General features: G+C 43.4%; 1 protein-coding gene across 5 annotated transcripts in view; it reads left to right on the top strand.

The window, feature by feature from the left end:
* Positions 1-20,103, top strand: part of LOC106588839 (collagen alpha-1(XVI) chain-like) — a 106,100-nt gene that overhangs the window by 9,850 nt on the left and 76,147 nt on the right. For all 5 annotated transcript variants that reach the window (XM_045709603.2, XM_014178312.3, XM_045709604.2 and 2 more), the window contains exons 3-4: positions 12,812-12,880; positions 13,041-13,158. In XM_045709603.2, the coding sequence (XP_045565559.2) occupies positions 12,812-12,880; positions 13,041-13,158 (187 nt within the window). The remainder of the gene's footprint in view (positions 1-12,811; positions 12,881-13,040; positions 13,159-20,103) is intronic.

A 20,103-nucleotide genomic window follows, 5' to 3' on the forward strand; every position in this document is an offset into this window, starting at 1 on the left:
TGTGGTAGAAAGGCCATGTGTTTTCAGTATGTTGTACCCATTCATTACATGTGTGTGTGTGTGCGTGCGTGCGTGCGTGTGTGTGTGTGTGTGTATCTGTGTATCTGTATGCGTGTGTGTTTGTCTATGTCAGGAGCTGTCGCGACTCCGGTGTGGTCTTGTTGTGTTTTTATGATCTGTCAGATTCCCTCTTCAGCATCTCTTCCCTCCATAATATTCCTCCTGGGTCAATACCTCCGGAACATCTGCAGCTCAGAGGGGATAGGCTCCCGGGAGAGCCCAGCCAGAGTGCTTCATCTGGAGCTGAGCCAGTTTGCTGTTCCTCTGAGACCCTGGTGGTGGGTGGAAGGAAACACTTTGAAATAAGTGAAGTGTTTGAATACCCAATCAGCTTCCTGCTCTCCCTCTGTCCCGTCTCAAACTCCAGAAGTGGCTAGTAATGTGCTAACATCAGCGGGAGGTTGAGACAGAATAAAGAACGGGCCATCAAAGCAGATGTTCCAGTTTTCAACTCAGAACTTTATTGGTGGAAAATGTGTGTGTGGTGGTGGTGGGGGGGGGGGGGTCCTGTGTATTCATGTGTGTGTATAGTGAGTGAGACTGAGGATGTTGAGAGTGGGAAAACAGTCTTTAAGGGAAACATTGTGACCTCATCTTTAAGTATGGCTTAGTGTTAGTAGTGAGTTTCAGGTCTAAAGTGATACATGTTTCCACTCCTCCCCTCCTCCCCTCATTTATCTCTGGAAAAAAACATCTGGAATGTTCTCTTCTTTCTTTCTCTCTCTTCGCTTGCTTTCCCTCTCTCTTATCGCTCTTTCCTCCAATTTTTCATGTTCTCTCCCTGTGTATATCAGTGTCTCTCTCCTCTTTCTCATCTCTCTCTTTCTCATTCTCCCTAGCCCTTGTACTACATCTAATTGTCTTTCTATCACATCATTACCTACATTACCCAGCGTGCCCTTCTCCACCTACAATGCACTCTATTAAGTGGTTCCAGCAGTGCTACTGGCAGAACCAATCTTCTCCTTGATCCCACTGATCCCCTTATCAAGAGTGTGTGTGTGTGTGTGTGTGTGTGTGTGTGGTGTGTGTGTGTGTGTGTGTGTGTGTGTGTGTGTGTGTGTGTGTGTGTGTGTGTGTGTGTGTGTGTGTGTGTGTGTGTGTGGTGTGTGTGTGTGTGTTTATGCATATATGTGTAAACACACACTGATCTACAGCCCAGTCCAATTACAGTGGAATGCCACTTTATAAAGCAGACAATTCCCATAATCCTCTCCTGCTTCTTCCTCCTTCTCCCCGTTGCTCCGAGCACCCTTCTGACCCTGTCCCTAATAAAACCATGCTGCCAAGCTCTAGGGAACAGTGAACATAAACAACAACAGAAAAGCCTGCAAAATGGATCACAGCCACAACAATGACTGCTGCAGTGCAGACAGACAGACAGACAGACAGACAGACAGACAGACAGACAGACAGACAGACAGACAGACAGACAGACAGACAGACAGACAGACAGACAGACAGACAGACAGACAGACAGACAGACAGACAGACAGACAGACAGACAGACAGACAGACAGGGTCCATGAGGTTTGGAACGGTTGGAGGATCTAGAGTTCTAACGGTATGAGGTGGGTTACATAGTCCTTTCGTTGCCTGCAACTTTCTGGTAACTTTTCCAAAAATGCCCAGGCATTCTTGCTTATTCTGTCCTATCATCCTCCCTCCCTCTCCTCCCTTTCCCTCCCTCTCTTCCTCCACCCTCTCTTCTTCCTCTCTCTCCTATCATCCTCCCTCCTCCTCCTCTCTTTCCCTCCCTCTCTTCCTTCTCCCTCTGTTCTTCCACTCTCTCCTATCATCCTCCCTTCTCCTTCTCTCTCCCTCCCTCTCTTCCTCCTCCCTCTCTTCTTCCTCTCTCTCTTATCCTCCCTCTCTTCCTCCTCCCTCTCTTCTTCCTCCCTCTCTTCCTCCTCCCTCTCTTCCTCCTCCCTCTCTTCTTCCTCTCTCTCCTATCATCCTCCCTTCCCTTCCTCCCCCCCTCTCTTCCCATTCATCATCCCACTATCCTTCCTCCATCTTCCCCTTCTCCCTTTCTCTCCCCTCCCTCTTCCTCCCCTCTCCCCCCTTCTTTCTCATCACTCTGTCACTCCCTCCCCGCCCCCCTCCCGGTCTTGACGTTTTTTTTTACTCTGACAGGTCTTCATCTTAATTCTGCCTCTAAGTGCCAGTATAAAAGTCATACGGGGGTAGGAGGGGGTAGGATAGGGGTGTAGAGTGAGGGGATATGCTGAGAAGAAAGCACTTTTTAAGGAGGGAGTGAAGTGTCTCTTGACTTCAAACAGCCCATGTTGAGTGGCAATAAAAGATGAAGTCTGTGTGTTTCTGGGAACTTTTTGAAAGGCAGTTTTTGTTCTTTGTGAGAGAGCTTGCTGAGTATGCAGGGGAGGTAAGGGGTTAGAGGGGGAGGTAGGGAGGAGAGACTACCTCATGGGGTGTTTCTGATGTGTTGAGAAACTGATTAGAGAGCTGCTGCTATACGTTCTCCTCTACACTCCAACTTCACCTTGACACTCTACAGTCAGCATTGACAGTTGTAATCTGCCATTATCTTTTGTTTTGTGTAAGTTACTATACAAATATACTATATGTACGTATTTCATCCTAATACATCTGGATATAGGCCTGTATCTGTGTACCAGGGCCATATTCATTAGGGTTAGGATTAGAGTCATATTCATTATGGTTAGGTTTAGGGTTAGGGTCATATTCATTAGGGTTAGCGTCATATTCATTAGGGTTAGGGTTATAGTCATTAGGGTTAGGGTAATATTCATTAGGGTTAGGATCAAATTCATTAGGGTTAGGGTCATATTCATTAGAGTTAGGTTTAGGGTCATATTCATTAGGGTTAGGTTTAGGGTCATATTCATTAGGTTTAGGGTCAGGGTCATATTCATTAAGGTTAGGGTCATATTCATTAGGGTTAGGTTTAGGGTCATATTCATTAGGGTTGGGTTTAGGGTCATATTCATTAGGGTTAGGTTTAGGGTTTGGGTCATATTCATTAGGGTTAAAGTCTTATTCATTAGGGTTAGGGTCATATTCATTAGGGTCATATTCATTGGGGTTAGGGTCATATTCATTAGGGTTAGGGTTAGGATCATATTAACTAGGGTTAGGGTCAAATTCATTAGGGTTACAGGCTGACTACACTGCTCACATGTGCGAGCGTTGCAAAATAAATTTAGAAATCTATATTATTCAATTGTTGCACCCACACTGCTCGTGCGCGCCAACGAGCGTCTGCGTTGCCAAGGGCTAAAATAGAAGTCCATTCTTTTTGTGACCCAGATCGTGCTGCAAGTCCTGCCTCTCCCATCTCCTCATTGGTTTATAGAAGCAGGTACCCACGTGCCATCTCGTCATTGGTTATATCCACATGAGTGACTGAAAGGAGAACGAGGTTGGTGGTGGTAATGCACCTAATTTATGAAAGTTGCCAATCGCAATATAAAGTCCAGAGAAGAAAAGGCCTGGAAGGAGGAGAGATGACTAGAAACGATTCGGTTGACCGTTTTATGTGTAGATTATTTGGCGGAGTAGAGGACCTTGTGCATTTTTTTTTTAAATATTTTTTTCCTATGATGTTCCCTAATAAAAATGACCTTGATGAACCTGAATCTGATTCATCTCTAGTTTCATTCATCCCTATAGAGTACCACAGTATTGGTCACAATACCCATAACACCTAGCGGTCAAACAGGGAAATGGTTCCAATAATTTTTCCACTATACATTTTTTCCATGGGATTTTAGAAACACTGTTTCGTGTAGGCTTACGTGTTTATTACTGTGTAAATCTCTCTAGGACACGGTGACTTTTATCAATATATTCACCTGTGTTTACCCCCCAAAATGAAATTATAATTAGCTGCTTATGTGGCTATCAGAAAGAACTACAAATTCCATGATTATCTGGATGAGACTTCAGAATCAAGGCAAAGGTAAGAATCTCTGGACTAACTATCTAATGTTAGCTAAATGTAGTAATGAATAAATTAGCTACATTTCTTTAATGGGCAATTATGTGAACTGACTTGTGCAAGTTTTAAATTGACACAATACCTGTTAGCAAAGGTCTCAGCTAGAGATGGCGTGCAGGAGCTTGCAGGGATTTGTAGTTTGCATGAATTCTACTTCGACGCTAATTATCATTTTTGAATCTGAGAGTAAATAGAACCGAATATATTGAAAAAAAAGTCACCTTGTCTGAGAGAGACTTACATGGTTATCAAAATGTCACGCCAGGGTAAGCCTACATGAAACAAACCCCTTAAAATCCCCTTTGGGAAAAAATGATTGGAACCATTTCATTTTTTGACCGCTAGGTTTTATGGGTATTATGACACCTCCACTATGGGGCTCTATTGGGTTGACATATTCATTCTAATAAATAGTAGGTTCATGAGTTAATTCATTTCAATTGGCCCAGCTACTGATCAATAGAGTGAACAAATAGAATGATAGAAGTTAAAAGCTCTTGATTTAGCCTCTTAGTCTGCTACTCTTTCCTGGGTGAGAATATAACTCAGACCCTCAGGCTAGCAACTCACTCTCACTCTGTCACACACAGACACACACACACACACACACACACACACAGCACTCTATCTGTGTGTTACTCTTCCCAATCTAATTGGATCCAGTCACTCTGTTTTACTCCAGCACTAAATTGGTTTCGATTTAACAACCTGGCCAACAGTCTCAACCCTGAAGTGGAGCAGTTGTGTGTGTGTGTGTGTGTGTGTGTGTGTGTGTGTGTGTGTGTGTGTGTGTGTGTGTGTGTGTGTGTGTGTGTGTGTGTGTGTGTGTGTGTGTGTGTGTGTGTGTGTGTGTGTGTGTGTGTGTGTGTGTGTGTGTTTGGTTTTATTATCCTTGTGGGGACCAGAAGTCATCACAAGGATAGTAAAACGAGGACAATTCGGACAAGTATGGACATTTTGCAGGTCCCAACAATGAAAAAGGCTATTTTAGGCTTAGGGGTTCAAATCAAATTTTATTGGTTACATACACATGGTTAGCAGATGTTAATGCGAGTGCAGCGAAATGCTTGTGCTTCTAGTTCCGACCGTGCAGTAATATCTAACAAGTAATCTAACAATTTCACAACAACTACCTTATACACACAAGTGTAAAGGAATGAATAAGAATATGTACATATAAATATATGGATGAGCGATGGCCGTGCGGCATAGGCAAGATGCAGTAGATGGTATAGAGTACAGTATATACATGAGTAATGAGTAACAGATGAGTAATGTAGGATATGTAAACACAAAGTGGCATTGTTTAAAGTGACTAGTGATACATTTATTACATCCAATTTTTAATAAAGTGGTTAGAGATTTGAGTCAGTATGTTGGCAGCAGCCACTCAATGTTAGTGATGGCTGTTTAACAGTCTGATGGCCTTGAGATTGAAGCTGTTTTTCAGTGTCTCGATCCCATCTTTGATGCACCTGTACTGACCTCGCCTTCTGGATGATAGCGGGGTGAACAGGCAGTGGCTCGGGTGGTTGTTGTCCTTGATGATCTTTTTGGCCTTCCTGTGACATCGGGTAGTGTAGGTGTCCTGGAGGGCAGGTAGTTTGTCCCCGGTGATGCGTTGTGCACACCTCACTACCCTCTGGAGAGCCTTACAGTTGTGTGTGGAGCAGTTGCCGTACCAGGCGGTGATACAGCCCGACAGGATGCTCTTGATTGTGCATCTGTAAAAGTTTGTGAGTGGTTTCGGTGACAAGCCAAATTTCTTCAGCCTCCTGAGGTTGAAGAGGCGCTGTTGTGCCTTCTTCACCACGCTGTCTGTGTGGGTGGACCATTTCAGGTTGTCCGTGATGTGTCTGCCGAGGGAACTTAAAACTTTCCACTTTCTCCACTACTGTCCCGTCAATGTGGATAGGGGGGTGCTCCCTATACTGTTTCCTGAAGTCCACGATCATCTCCTTTGTTTTGTTGACGTTGAGTGTGAGGTTATTTTCCTGACACCACACTCCGAGGGCCCTCACCTCCTCCCTGTAGGCCATCTTGTTGTTGTTGGTAATCAAGCCTACCACTGTAGTGTCGTCTGCAAACTTGATGATTGAGTTGGAGGCGTGCATGGCCATGCAGTCATGGGTGAACAGGGAGTACAGGAGAGGGCTGAGAATGCACCCTTGTGGGGCCCCAGTGTTGAGGATCAGCGGGGTGGAGATGTTGTTTCCTACCCTCACCACCTGGGGGCGGTCCGTCAAAGTCCAGGACCCAGTTGCACAGGGTGGGGTCGAGACCCAGGGTCTCAAGCTTAATGATGAGTTTGGAGGGTACTATGGTGTTAAATGCTGAGCTGTTATCGATGAACAGCATTCTTACATAGGTATTCCTCTTGTCCAGATGGGTTAGGGCAGTGTGCAGTGTGATTGCGATTGCGTCGTCTGTGGACCTATTGGGGCGGTAAGCAAATTGGAGTGGGTCTAGGGTGTCAGGTAGGGTGGAGGTGATATGGTCCTTGACTAGTCTCTCAAAGCACTTCATGAGGACGGAAGTGAGTGCTACGGGGCGATAGTCATTTAGCTCCGTTACCTTAGCTTTCTTGGGAACAGGAACAATGGTGGCACTCTTGAAGCATGTGGGAACAGCAGACTGGTATAGGGATTGATTGAATATGTCCGTAAACACACCAGCCAGCTGGTCTGCGCATGCTCTGAGTACGCGGCTAGGGATGCCGTCTGGGCCAGCAGCCTTGCGAGGGTTAACACGTTTAAATGTTTTACTCACGTTGGCTGCGGTGAAGGAGAGCCCGCAGGTTTTGCTAGCGGGCCGTGTCAGTGGCACTGTATTGTCCTCAAAGCGAGCAAAGAAGTTGTTTAGTTTGTTTGGGAGCAAGACGTCGGTGTCTGCGACGGGGCTGGTTTTCTTTTTGTAATCCGTGATTGTCTGTAGACCCTGCCACACACGTCTCGTGTCTGAGCCGTTGAATTGCGACTCCACTTTGTCTCTATACTGACGCTTGTTTGCCTTGCGGAGGGAATAGCTACACTGTTTGTATTCGGTCATGTTTCCCGTCGCCTTGCCATGATTAAAAGCAGTGGTTCTTGCTTTCATTTTTGCGCTAATGCTGCCATCAATCCACGGTTTCTGGTTGGGGAAGGTTTTAATAGTCACTGTGGGTACCACATCACCGATGCACTTGCTAATAAACTCGCTCACCGAATCAGCGTATACATCAATGTTGTTGTCTGAGGCTATCCTTTAGGTTTAGGGTTAGGGTTACTATTAAGTTTAGGGAAGGGTTTAGTGTTGGGGTTTGGGGTTAGGGTTAGGGTTATGATTAGTGTTAAGGTGTTAAGGTTAGGGGTTAGGTTAAGGGTAATGGTTAGATTTAAGGGTTAGGTGTTAGGGAAAATAGGATTTTGAATGGGAATCAATTGTTTGGTTCCCACAATGATACTAAAAGAAACATCTGCACTGCACACCAGGGTCATGGACTTAGTAATACTGTATGTGTGTCCTCCTAGCTGCAGTGTGTGTGTGTGTGTGTGCGTGTGTGTGTGTGTGTGTGTGTGTGTGTGTGTGTGTGTGTGTGTGTGTGTGTGTGTGTGTGTGTGTGTGTGTGTGTGTGTGTGTGTGTGTGTGTGTGTGTGTGTGTGTGTGTGTGTGTCAGAGTGGATTTATTGGACAATCTCCAGGCATATCAATCTCCAGGCTTGTACAGTCCTTTAGGTTTTAAAGTTCTAACACACTGGTAGGACTGGAGACAGTGGTGGTCACCAGCCCTAGTCCTGGAGAGCTAGGAAAACAGCCCATCCCATCAGTATTCTCATCAAGACCTTGATTAGTAGAATTAGGGTTCTGTGACCCACTTTGTTCCTGGTGTCTGTCCCAAATAGCCCCCTATTCCTCATATAGTCCACAACTTTTGACCGGGACCCATGTACAGGTAGTGGACTATATGGAAGAGGGTGCCATTTGGGACAGACCCCAGGAACAAAGTGGGTCACACCTGAGCCTGAACTATGCTACTGAACCCCTACCTGAGCCTGAACATGTACCCAGGGCTCACAATGTAGTGAGGGCTCACAATATGACAGATTCACAATATGACAGCAAACACATTTCTCCTTGACATCTGCTAACGGGGTGAGGCTGTATCCATCAATTGTGTGTGTGTGACATGTGTCTCTTTCTCTCTCTCTCTCTCTCTCTCTCTCTCTCCCTCCCTCCCCGTCCCTTTCTCTCTCCCTCCCCCTCCCTTTCTCTCTCCCTCCCCCCTCCCTTTCTCTCTCTGAAATTATTTCAACATTTTTTTTTTTTTACTTTTACCCCTTTTTCCCCCAATTTTGTGGTATCAAATTGGTAGTTACAGTCTTGTCTCATCGCTGCAACTCCCGCATGGACTCGGGTGAGCCGAAGGTCGAGAGCCGTGCGTCCTCCGAAACACAACCCAGCCAAGCTGTAACTGCTTCTTGACACAAGGCCCACTTATCCCGGAAGCCAGCCACACCAATGTGTCGGAGGAAATACCGTACACCTGGCAACCGTGTCAGCATGCACTACGCCCGGCCCGCCAAAGGAGTAGCTCGATCGTGATGGAACAAGAACATCCCTGCCGGCCAAACCCTCCTCTAACCCGGACGACGCTGGGCCAATTGTGCGCCGCCCCATGGGTCTTCCGGTCGCAGGTGGCTGCGACAGAGCCTGGACGCGAATCAAATCAAATCAAATCAAATTTTATTGGTCACATATACATGGTTAGCAGATGTTAATGCGAGTGTAGCGAAATGCTTGTGCTTCTAGTTCCGACCATGCAGTAATATCTAACAAGTAATCTAACAATTCAACAACAACTACCTTTTACACACAAGTGTAAAGGAATGAATAAGAATATGTACATGTAAATATATGGATGGGAATCAGGATCTCTAGTGGCACAGCTAGCACTGCGGTCCAGCGCCTTAGACCACTTAGCCACTCAGGAGGCCTCAAGGGGCTTTATTGTTTACATTGTTTGTTTACATTGCCAAAGCAAGTGAAATGGATAAACAAAAGTGAAATAAACAATAAAAAGTGAACAGTAAATATTACACTCACAAGTTCCAAAATAATATAAACATTTAAAATGTGAAATGCCATATTATGTCTATATACAGTGTTGTATCGATGTGCAAATAGTTAAAGTACAAAAGGGGAAATAAATAAGCATACATATAAGTTGTATTTACAATGGTTTTTGTTCTTCACTGGTTGCCCTTTTCTTGTGGCAACAGGTCACAAGTATTGCTGCTGTGATGGCACACTGTGGTATTTCACCCAATGGATATGAGGGTTTATCAACATTTTATTTGTTTTCTAAGTCTTTGTGGGTCTGTGTAATCTGAGGGAAATATGTGCCTCTAATATGGTCATACATTTGGCAGGACGTTAGGAAGAGCAGCTCAGTTTCCACCTCATTTTGTGGGCAGTGTGCATATAGCCTGCCTTCTCTTGAGAGCCAGGTCTGCCTATGGCGACCTTTCTGAATAACAAGGCCAAGTCTGTACATAGTCAAGGCATTCCTTAATTTTGGGTCAGTTACAGTGGTCAGGTATTCTGCCACTGTGTACTCTCTGTTTAGGGCCAAATAGCATTCTAGTTTGTTCAGTGTTTTTGTAAATACTTTCCAATGTGTCAAGTAATTATCTTTTTGTTTTCTCATGATTTGGTTGGGTCTAATTGTGTTGCTGTCCTGGGGCTTTTTTTCCTGGGACTTTTTTCTGGATATTGATAATTATCGGGTATTGGCCTGATTCTGCTCTGCATGCATGATTTGATGTTTTATGTTGTACACTGTCGTGTCTTTGGCTATGCCGGATTAAGTGATATGACATGCTAACTTATAAAATGATTTCTCTGTAATTAATATTACCTGATTAAGTTAATCATGTAAATGTAATTAACTAGAAAGTCGGGGCACCACGGAAGAACGTTTATAGAGCTGTTATCTTCCGAATAAACTCTTAAAATACTTTGTAATATTTTACATCGATAGCAGTCAATATTAACCCTTGTCTTATTTTCAGTCTCATAATGAAAGTTGTAAATTCTTGGCTATCTTCACGAACCCTGGCTAACAAGTTAAATCAGCAATACAAAATTGGGTTTAATTATTTATTTACTAAATACCTAACTAATCACACAGAATTACAAATACACAGAATACAATGATGTCATACAGAAAACGTCCCGGTAGACGGAACAGATATGACGGCTGGTTACACAAAGGAAAGGGGGTTGGGCTTGAATGAAAGAGCGGGAAGATTTAGGAACAGAGAAACAGCAGCTATGCTATCGTAAATACATTATCTTATGCATTCTAAATTACCGCCCATTTGGAAAAGGAAAATGCAATAAATATTTACTCTGAGCTGCGCTTCGGTAGATTGGTCGTAAATGCTGGCCGGGTTGGTCAACAGATCTTCCTGGCCGGAAGAATGTCAATGGTGGTCAATTGGATACATGGTGGTATCTTCGTCTGGTTGTTAGACTGGATCCGTCGTCCGTACTTTCCTAGCCCACGTAAGCAGCGGCCGCTGCTAACTCAACGGCTAGGAAGTAGCACTTCTGTAGTGAATAAGCTCAAAGTTCATACCATTCGAATCCACCAAAGCTCACGCCGAGGTTGGCTTAGTTCTGTCCTTGACATGTGTGTCCTTCTAACGTAGAGGCTGCAGACCTCCCGTACTGGAACCACCTGTTATCTTTTCGTCAAAGGCTTATATAGTGGAGAGGGGGAGGGAGGTGTTTCATCATTTATAACCCCTGTCTCTTCACAGGGTTGGGCCACTGATCGAGCAGGGCACTTTCCTTATGAAAACCCAAATCTCTCATTCGGAAGCTAAAATTACATTTCATCTCCTAACAAACATTTTCAATATCAAACATTTCAATTGCATAACAATTCCATGTGACTCTGATAACTAGAGGGCGTATACTTTCTCAGATACAGTTTATGTCGTCCTGTCATCAGTCATAATGTCTCAGATGACAACCGAACTGACATACATACTCATTACGTTCCCAAGCATATTTCCAACTGGTTTTATTAACAAAATATGTGGTACCTTTCCCCATTTGTTTGATGTTCCCAGACTCTCTATATTTAACACAGGCTATTCAAGTCCTTCAGTAGATTCAGAGAGGGGAAGGGAGAAAGGTATTTATGAAGGGGGGGGGGGGGTCATAAACCTTACCCACAGGCCAACGTCATGACAACACAGAGGACATTTTTGCAGAATTCTGCATGAAGTCTCAATTGGGTGTTTGTCCCATTTTGTGAAATCTTGGTTGGTGAGCGGACCCCAGAGCTCACAACCATAAAGGGCAATAGGTTCTCTAATTGATTCAAATATTTTTTGCCGGATCCTAATTGGTACATTTTATGTTCCTTTTGATGGCATAGAAGGCCCTTCTTGCCTTGTCTCTCAGATCATTCTTAGCTTTGTGGAAGTTACATGTGGCGCTGATGTTTAGGCCGAAGTATGTATAGTTTTTTTGTGTGCTCTAAGGCAAAGGTGTCTAGATAAAATGTGTATTTGTGGTCCTGGCCACTGGACCTTTTTTGGAACAACATTGTTTTGTCTATCTGAGATTTACTGTCAAGGCCTGGGTCTGACAGAATATGTGCAGAATATCTAGGTGCTGCTGTAGGCCCTCCTTGGTTGGTGACAGAAGCACCAGATCATCAGCAAACAGTAGACATTCGACTTCAGATTCTACTAGGGTGAGGCTGGGTGATGTAGACTCTTCTAGTGCCCTTGCCAATTCGTTGATATACAGTATATGTTAAATACGGGGGGGGGGGGAGGGGGGGGGGCTTAAATTGCATCCCTGTCTCACCCCACGGCCCTGTGGAAAGAAATGTGTGTGTTTTTTGCCAATTTTAACCACACACTTATTGTTTGTGCACATGGACTTTATAATGTCGTATGTTTTTCCCCCAACACCACTTTCCATCAATTGGTATAGCAGATCCTCATGCCAAATTGAGTCAACTTATTTTTTGAAGAGTCAAAGCATAAAAATACTTTACCTTTGTTTTGGTTTGTTTGTTTGTCTATTAGGGTGTGCAGGGTGAATATGTGGTCTGTCGTATGGTAATTTGGTAAAAAGCCAATTTGACATTTTCTCAGTACATTGTTTTCACTGAGGAAATGTACAAGTCTGCTGTTAATGATAATGCATAGGATTTTCCCAAGGTTGCTGTTGACGCATATCCCACGGTAGTTATTGAGGTCAAATTTGTCTCCACTTTTGTGGATTGGGGTTATCAGTCCTTGGTTGAATATGCCAGAGTTAATGATGATGTTAAACACGCTAGTTTGCCGTCATATGGGTCGACACCAGTGGAGGCTGCTGAGGGGAGAATGGCTCATAATAATGGCTGGAACGGAGTCAATAGAATGGCATCAAACACATAGTTTCCATTCCACCATTCCACCTATTTCCACTCCAGCCTTTACCATGAGCCCGTCCTCCCCAATTAAGGTGCCACCAACCTCCTGTAGTTGATACACTGACAGATTTTGTGTGCTCCACAGTATGACCTGAGGCTGACCTGTACGTGGGGGGAAGTGTTTTATATACAGTAGTAAAGGACAGTGTCTGTCTTCATCACCATATCTATTTATTTTAGTCTGACGTTACTATGTGTCCTTTGTCTGAATGGCATTTCACACAACATGTATTTTGTCCTGTCCATCTCTCATTCTTACTCTCCTCTCTCTCATTCTCTCTCTCCAGAAGTACGATGCCCTTCCCAACAGGTAGATGACTGGAAATTCCCTCAGACGGCCAGACACAACATCACAGGTAAATGATACACGCACGCACAAAGACATGCACACACACACACACACAAAACAGTTAGTACCACTCACCTTGTTTATCCTGTCTGATCTACTGTGGCTCCTCTCTGTGATTGATTACACTGCCTGTCCTGAGGATTAATGTGGTGATTGATTTGGTGCAGGTTTCAATCTGGTGCGGCGCTTCTCCCTGCTCAAGACAGCAGCGGTCAGGAAGATCCGTAACCCCCGAGGACCCGTTATCCTCCGACTGGGCAAGACAGCACTCATCCACCCCACAGAGTATGTCCCTCCTCCCTCCCTCCATCACTGCTAACTCTCTTACTTTGTCTATCTGTCACCCTCTGTCTCTCCCTCTCTCCTTCTGTCTTTTTCCATTTCATCGCCTGACATAGTAGGTCCCCATCCCTTCATCACTGGCTGCTAGCTCTCTCTTTATATCTCTCTATCTGACTCCTCTCTCTCTCTGTCTGACTCTCTCCCTCTCTCTCTCTCTCTTTCTCTATTTTCCCATCTCATCAGCCCCACAGAGTAGATCCTCTATCACTACTACATCTCTCCCTCTCTCTCTCTCTCCACCTCTCATCGGCCCCACAAAGTAGGTCCTCTATCACTACTACATCTCTCCCTCTCTCTCTCTCTCCCCATCTCATCGGCCCCACAAAGTAGGTCCTCTATCACTACTACATCTCTGTCTGTCTGTCTGTCTGTCTGTCTGTCTGTCTGTCTGTCTGTCTGTCTGTCTGTCTGTCTGTCTGTCTGTCTGTCTGTCTGTCTGTCTGTCTGTCTGTCTGTCCGTCTGTCTGTCTGTCCGTCTCTCCGTCTGTCACTGTCTGACACCCCAGTCTGTTTCTCTCTCCTCTCTCTCTCTCTCCCTCTCCGTCTCACTTCTACACCCAGCTCTCTCTCTCTCTCTCTCTCTCTCTCTCTCTCTCTCTCTCTCTCTCTCTCTCTCTCTCTCTCTCCTCTCTTCTCTCTCTCTCCTCTCTCTCTCTCTCTCTCTCTCTCTCTCTCTCTCTCTCTCTCTCTCTCTCTCTCTCTCTCTCTCTCTCTCTCTCTCTCTCTCTCCTCTCTCTCTCTCTCTCTCTCTCTCTCTCTCTCTCTCTCTCTCTCTCTCTCTCTCTCTCTCTCTCTCTCTTCTGGATTTTGATAATTAGCAGGTATCAGGCTAATTCTGCTCTGCATGCATTATTTGGTGTTTTACGTTGTACACGGAGGATTCTGCATGCATAATCTCAATTTGTTGTTTGTCCCATTTTGTGAATTCTTGGTATGTCAGCGGATCGTAGACCTCACAACCATCAAAGGCAATGGGTTCTATAATTGATTCAAGTATTTTTTGCCAGATCCTAATTGGTATGTCAAATTTGATGTTCCTTTTGATGGCATAGAAGGCCCGTCTTGCCTTGTCTCTCAGATCGTTCAAAGCTTTTGGAAGTTACCTGTGGCGCTGATGTTTAGGCCGAGGTATGTATCGTTTTTTGTGTGCTCTAGGGCAACGGTGTCTAGATGGACTTTGTATTTGAGGTCCTGGCAACTGGACCTTTTTTGGAACATCATTATTTTTGTCTTACTGAGATTTACTGTCAGGGCCCAGGTCTGACAGAATCTGTGCAGAATATCTAGGTGCTGCTGTAGGCCCTCCTTGGTTGGAGACAGAAGCACCAGATCATCAGCAAACAGTAGACATTTGACTTCAGATTCTGCTAGGGTGAGGCTGGGATTTACAGACTGTTCTAGTGCCCTCGCCAATTCGTTGATATATATGTTGAAGAGGGTGGGGCTTAAGCTGCATCCCTGCCTCACCCCACGGCCCTGTGGAAAGAAATGTGTTTTTTGCCAATCGTTTTTGATAATGTCGTATGTTTTTTTCCCCAACACCACTTTCCATCAATTCGTAGAGCAGACCTTCATGTTAACCTGTTGGGTCTAGGGGGCAGCATTTGCACGTCTGGATAAAAAAAATTTACCCGATTTAATCTGGTTACTAATCCTACCCAGTAACTAGAATATGCATATACTTATTATATATGGATAGAAAACACTCTAAAGTTTCCAAAACTGTTTGAATGGTGTCTGTGAGTATAACAGAACTCATTTGGCAGGCAAAACCCTGAGACATTTTCTGACAGGAAGTGGATACCTGATGTGTTGTATTGACTTTAAACCTATCCCATTGAAAAACACAGGGGTTTAGGAATATTTTGGCACTTCCTATTGCTTCCACTAGATGTCACCAGCCTTTACAAAGTGTTTTGAGTCTTCTGGAGGGAGATCTGACCGAACAAGAGCCATGGAACGGTGATGTCCCATTAGACACCTGGCGCGCTACTTCATGTTGGGTACCCTCGTTCCAATACGTTATAAAAGACTATGCATTCGTCCACCTTGAATATTATTCATGTTCTGGTTAAAAAAGGCCCTAATGATTTATGCTATACAACGTTTGACATGTTTGAACGAACGGAAATATATTTTTTCCCCTCGTTCATGACGAGAAGTCCGGCTGGCTTACATCATGTGCTAACGAGACGGAGATTTTTGGACATAAATGATGAGCTTTTTTGAACAAAACTACATTCGTTATGGACCTGTGATACCTGGAAGTGACATCTGATGAAGAGAATCAAAGGTAATGGATTATTTACATAGTATTTTCGATTTTAGATCTCCCCAACATGACGTCTAGTCTGTATCGCAACGCGTATTTTTCTGGGCACAGTGCTCAGATTATTGCAAAGTGTGATTTCCCAGTAAGGTTATTTTTAAATCTGGCAAGTTGATTGCGTTCAAAAGATGTAAATCTATAATTCTTTAAATGACAATATAATATTTTACCAATGTTTTCTAATTTTAATTATTTAATTTGTGACGCTGACTTGACTGCCGGTTATTGGAGGGAAACGATTTCCTCAACATCAATGCCATAGTAAAACGCTGTTTTTGGATATAAATATCAACTTGATAGAACTAAAAATGCATGCATTGTCTAACATAATGTCCTAGGAGTGTCATCTGATGGAGATTGTAAAAGGTTAGTGTATCATTTTAGCTGGTTTTATGGTTTTGGTGACCCTGTCTTTGACTTGACAAAACATTACACACAACTCTTGTAAATGTACTGTCCTAACATACTCTAAATTTATGCTTTCGCCGTAAAACCTTTTTGAAATCGTAAAACGTGGTTAGATTAAGGAGATGTTTATCTTTCAAATGGTGTAACATAGTTGTATTTTTGAAAAATTTGAATTTTGACATTTATTTGGATTCAAATTTGCCGCTCTTGAAATGCACCTGCTGTTGATGGAGTGCACCACGGGTGGCACGCTAGCGTCCCACCTAGCCCCAAGAGGTTAACCTCTTACATCTAGACGTTCCGCTAGCGGAACACCTGCTCCAATATCCAATGATAGGCGTGGCGCGAATGACAAATTCCTCAAAAATACAAAAACTTCAATTTTTCAAACATATGACTATTTCACAGCATTTTAAAGACAAGACTCTCCTTTATCTAACCACACTGTCCGATTTCAAAAAGGCTTTACAGCGAAAGCAAAACATTAGATTATGTCAGCAGAGTACCAAGCCAGAAATAATCAGACACCCATTTTTCAAGCTAGCATATAATGTCACAAAAAACAAAACCACAGCTAAATGCAGCACTAACCTTTGATGATCTTCATCAGATGACAACCCTAGGACATTATGTTATACAATGCATGCATGTTTTGTTCAATCAAGTTCATATTTATATCAAAAACCAGCTTTTTACATTAGCATGTGACGTTCAGAACTAGCATACCCCCCGCAAACATCCGGTGAATTTACTAAATTACTCACGATAAACGTTCACAAAAAACATAACAATTATTTGAAGAATTATAGATACAGAACTCCTCTATGCACTCGATATGTCTGATTTTAAAATAGCTTTTCGGTGAAAGCACATTTTGCAATATTCTCAGTAGATAGCCCAGACATCACGGCTAGCCATTTAGACACCGACCAAGTTTAGCCCTGATCAAACTCCGATTTACTATTACAAAAGTTTCATTACCTTTGTTGTCTTCGTCAGAATGCACTCCCAGGACTGCTACTTCAATAACAAATGTTGGTTTGGTCCAAAATAATCCATCGTTATATCCGAATAGCGGCGTTTTGTTCGTGCGTTCCAGACACTATCCGAAATGGTAAAGAAGGGTCGTGCGCATGGCGCAATTCGTGACAAAAAAAATCTAAATATTCCATTACCGTACTTCGAAGCATGTCAACCGCTGTTTAAAATCAATTTTTATGCCATTTTTCTCGTAGAAAAGCGATAATATTCCGACCGGGAATCTCCTTTTCGGCAAACAGAGGAAAAAATCACAAAGACGGGGGCGGCCAGGTCACGTGCCTAAGCCCACAGTCCCTTGATCGGCCACTTGAGAAAGGCAATAATGTGTTTCAGCCTGGGGCTGGGATGACGACATTCAGGTTTTTCCCGGGCTCTGAGAGCCTATTGGAGCCGTGGGAAGTGTCACGTTAGAGCAGAGATCCTTAGTAAAAGATAGAGATGGCAAAGAAGTTCCAGAAATGGTCAGACAGGCCACTTCCTGTAAAGGAATCTCTCAGGTTTTGACCTGCCATTTGAGTTCTGTTATACTCACAGACACCATTCAAACAGTTTTAGAAACTTTAGGGTGTTTTCTATCCATATATAATAAGTATATGCATATTCTAGTTACTGGGTAGGATTAGTAACCAGATTAAATCGGGTACGTTTTTTATCCAGCCGTGAAAATACTGCCCCCTAGCCATAAGAGGTTAAATTGAGTCAAAAGCTTTTTTGAAGTCAACAAAGCATGTGAAGACATTGCCTTTGTTTTGGTTTATTTGTTTGTCAATTACTGTGCAGGGTGAATACGTGGTCTGTCGTACGGAACTTTGGCTAAAAAGCCAATTAGAAAATTGCGCAGTACATTGTTTTCACTGAGGAAATGTACGAGTCTGATTTTCCCAAGGTTGCTGTTGACGCATATCCCACGGTAGTTATTGGGGTCAAATTTGTTTCCACTTTTGTGGATTGTTGTGATCCGTCCTTGGTTCCAAAAATTGGGGAAGATGCCAGAGATAAGGAGGATGTTATGTATATTTGATAATGTCATTCAGGATACCATCAACACCACAGGCCTTTTTGTGTTGGAGGGTTTGTATTTTGTCCTGTAGTTAATTCAATGTAATTGGGGATCCAGTGGGTTCTGGTAGTCTTTAATATTTTATTCTAAGATTTGCATTTGATCATGCATATGTTTTTGTTGTTTGTTCTTTGATATAGGGCCAAAAGATTGGAGAAGTGGTTTATCCATACATCTCCGTTTTGGATAGATAACTCTTCGTGTTGTTTGGTTAGTGTTTTACAATTTTCCCAGATGCGGTTAGAGTCTTTGGATTCTTCAATTACATTGAAATTATTTCTGACATGCTGTTATTTCTTTTTACGTAGTGTATTTCTGTATTGTTTTAGTGATTCATCATAGTGAAGGCGTAGGCTCAGGTTTTCTGGGTGTCTATGTTTTTGGTTGGATAGGTTTCTCAATTTCTTTCTTAGGTTTTTGCATTCTTCATCAAACCATTTGTCATTGTTGTTAATTTTCTTAGGTTGTCTGCTTGAAATGTTTAGATTAGATAGGGAAGCTGAGAGGTCAAATATACTGTTTAGGTTTTCTACTGCCAAGTTTACACCTTCACTATTATAGTGAAAGTTTTGTCCAGGAAGTTGTCTAAAAGGTATTGAATTTGTTGTTGTTTTTTGGTAGGTTTCCACACTACTTTCCTTCCATCTATAGCATTTCTTAATATTATTCAGTTCCTTTGGCTTTGATGCCTCATGATTGAGTATTGCTCTGTTCAAGTAGACTGGGATTTTGCTGTGATTGGGGTGTCAGTGGGCTGACTGTGAACGTTCTGAGAGACTCTGGATTGAGGTCAGTGATAAAGTAGTCTACATTACTACTGCCAAGTGATAAGCTATAGGTGTACATACCATAGGAGTCCCCTCGAAGCTTACCATTGACTATGTACATACCCAGCGTGCGACAGACTTGTAGGAGTTGTGACCTGTTTTTGTTGGTTGTGTTGTCATAGTTGTGCCTAGGAGGGCATATGGGGGAGGGAATGCTGTCTCCTCCAGTTAGGTGTTTGTCCCCCTGTGTGCTGAGGTTGTCAGGTTCTTGTCCAGTTCTGGCATTTAGGTCGCCACACACTAGTACATGTCCCTTGTCTTGGAAATGATTGATTTCTCCTTCCAGGATGGAGAAGCTGTCTTCATTAAAGTAGCGCAATCTAGTGGGGGGATATACAGTGCCTTCAGAACACATTCAGACGCCTTGACTTTTCCCACATTTTGTTATGTTACAGCCTTATTCAAAATGTATTAAATAAAAAAAATCCTCAGCAATCTACACACAATACCCCATAATGACACAGCCTAAACAGGTATTTAGAAATGTCTGCAAATTTATAACAAATAAAAAACAAAAATACTTGCTATGAGACACAAAATTGGGCTCAGGTGCATCCTGTTTCCATTGATCATCCTTTCTACAACTTTATTGGAGTCTACCTGTGGTAAATTCAAGTGATTGGACATGATTTGGAAAGGCACACACCTGTCTATATAAGGTCCCACAGTTGACAGTGCATGTCAGATCAAAAACTAAGCCATGAGGTAAAAGCAGTTGTCCGTTGAGCGCCGAGACAGGATTGCGTCGAGGCACAGATCTGAGGAAGGGTACCAAACAATTTCTGCAGCATTGACGGTCCCCAAGAACACAGTGGCCTCCATCATTCTTAAAATGAAGAAGTTTTGAACCACCAAGACTAGAGCTGGCCGCCCGGCCAAACTGAGCAATTGGGGGAGAAGGGCCTTGGTCAGGGAGGTGACCAAAAACCAGATGGTCACTGACAGAGCTCTAGAATTCCTTTGTGGAGATGGGAGAACGTTCCAGAAGGACAACCATCTTTGCAGCCCTCCACCAATCAGGGCTTTATGGTAGAGGGGCCAGATGGATGCCACTCCTCAGTAAAACTTACATAACAGCCTGCTTGGAGTTTGCCAAAAGGCAACTAAAGACTCTCAGATTTTCAGAAACAAGATTCTCTGGTCTGATGAAACCAAGACTGGCCTGAATGCAAAGCGTCACGTCTGGAGGAAACCTGGCACCATCCCTACAGTGAAGCATGGTG

This window comes from Salmo salar, chromosome 27 (genome assembly GCF_965601325.2).
Source record: "Salmo salar chromosome 27, fSalSal1, whole genome shotgun sequence".
Classification (NCBI taxonomy): domain Eukaryota; kingdom Metazoa; phylum Chordata; class Actinopteri; order Salmoniformes; family Salmonidae; genus Salmo; species Salmo salar.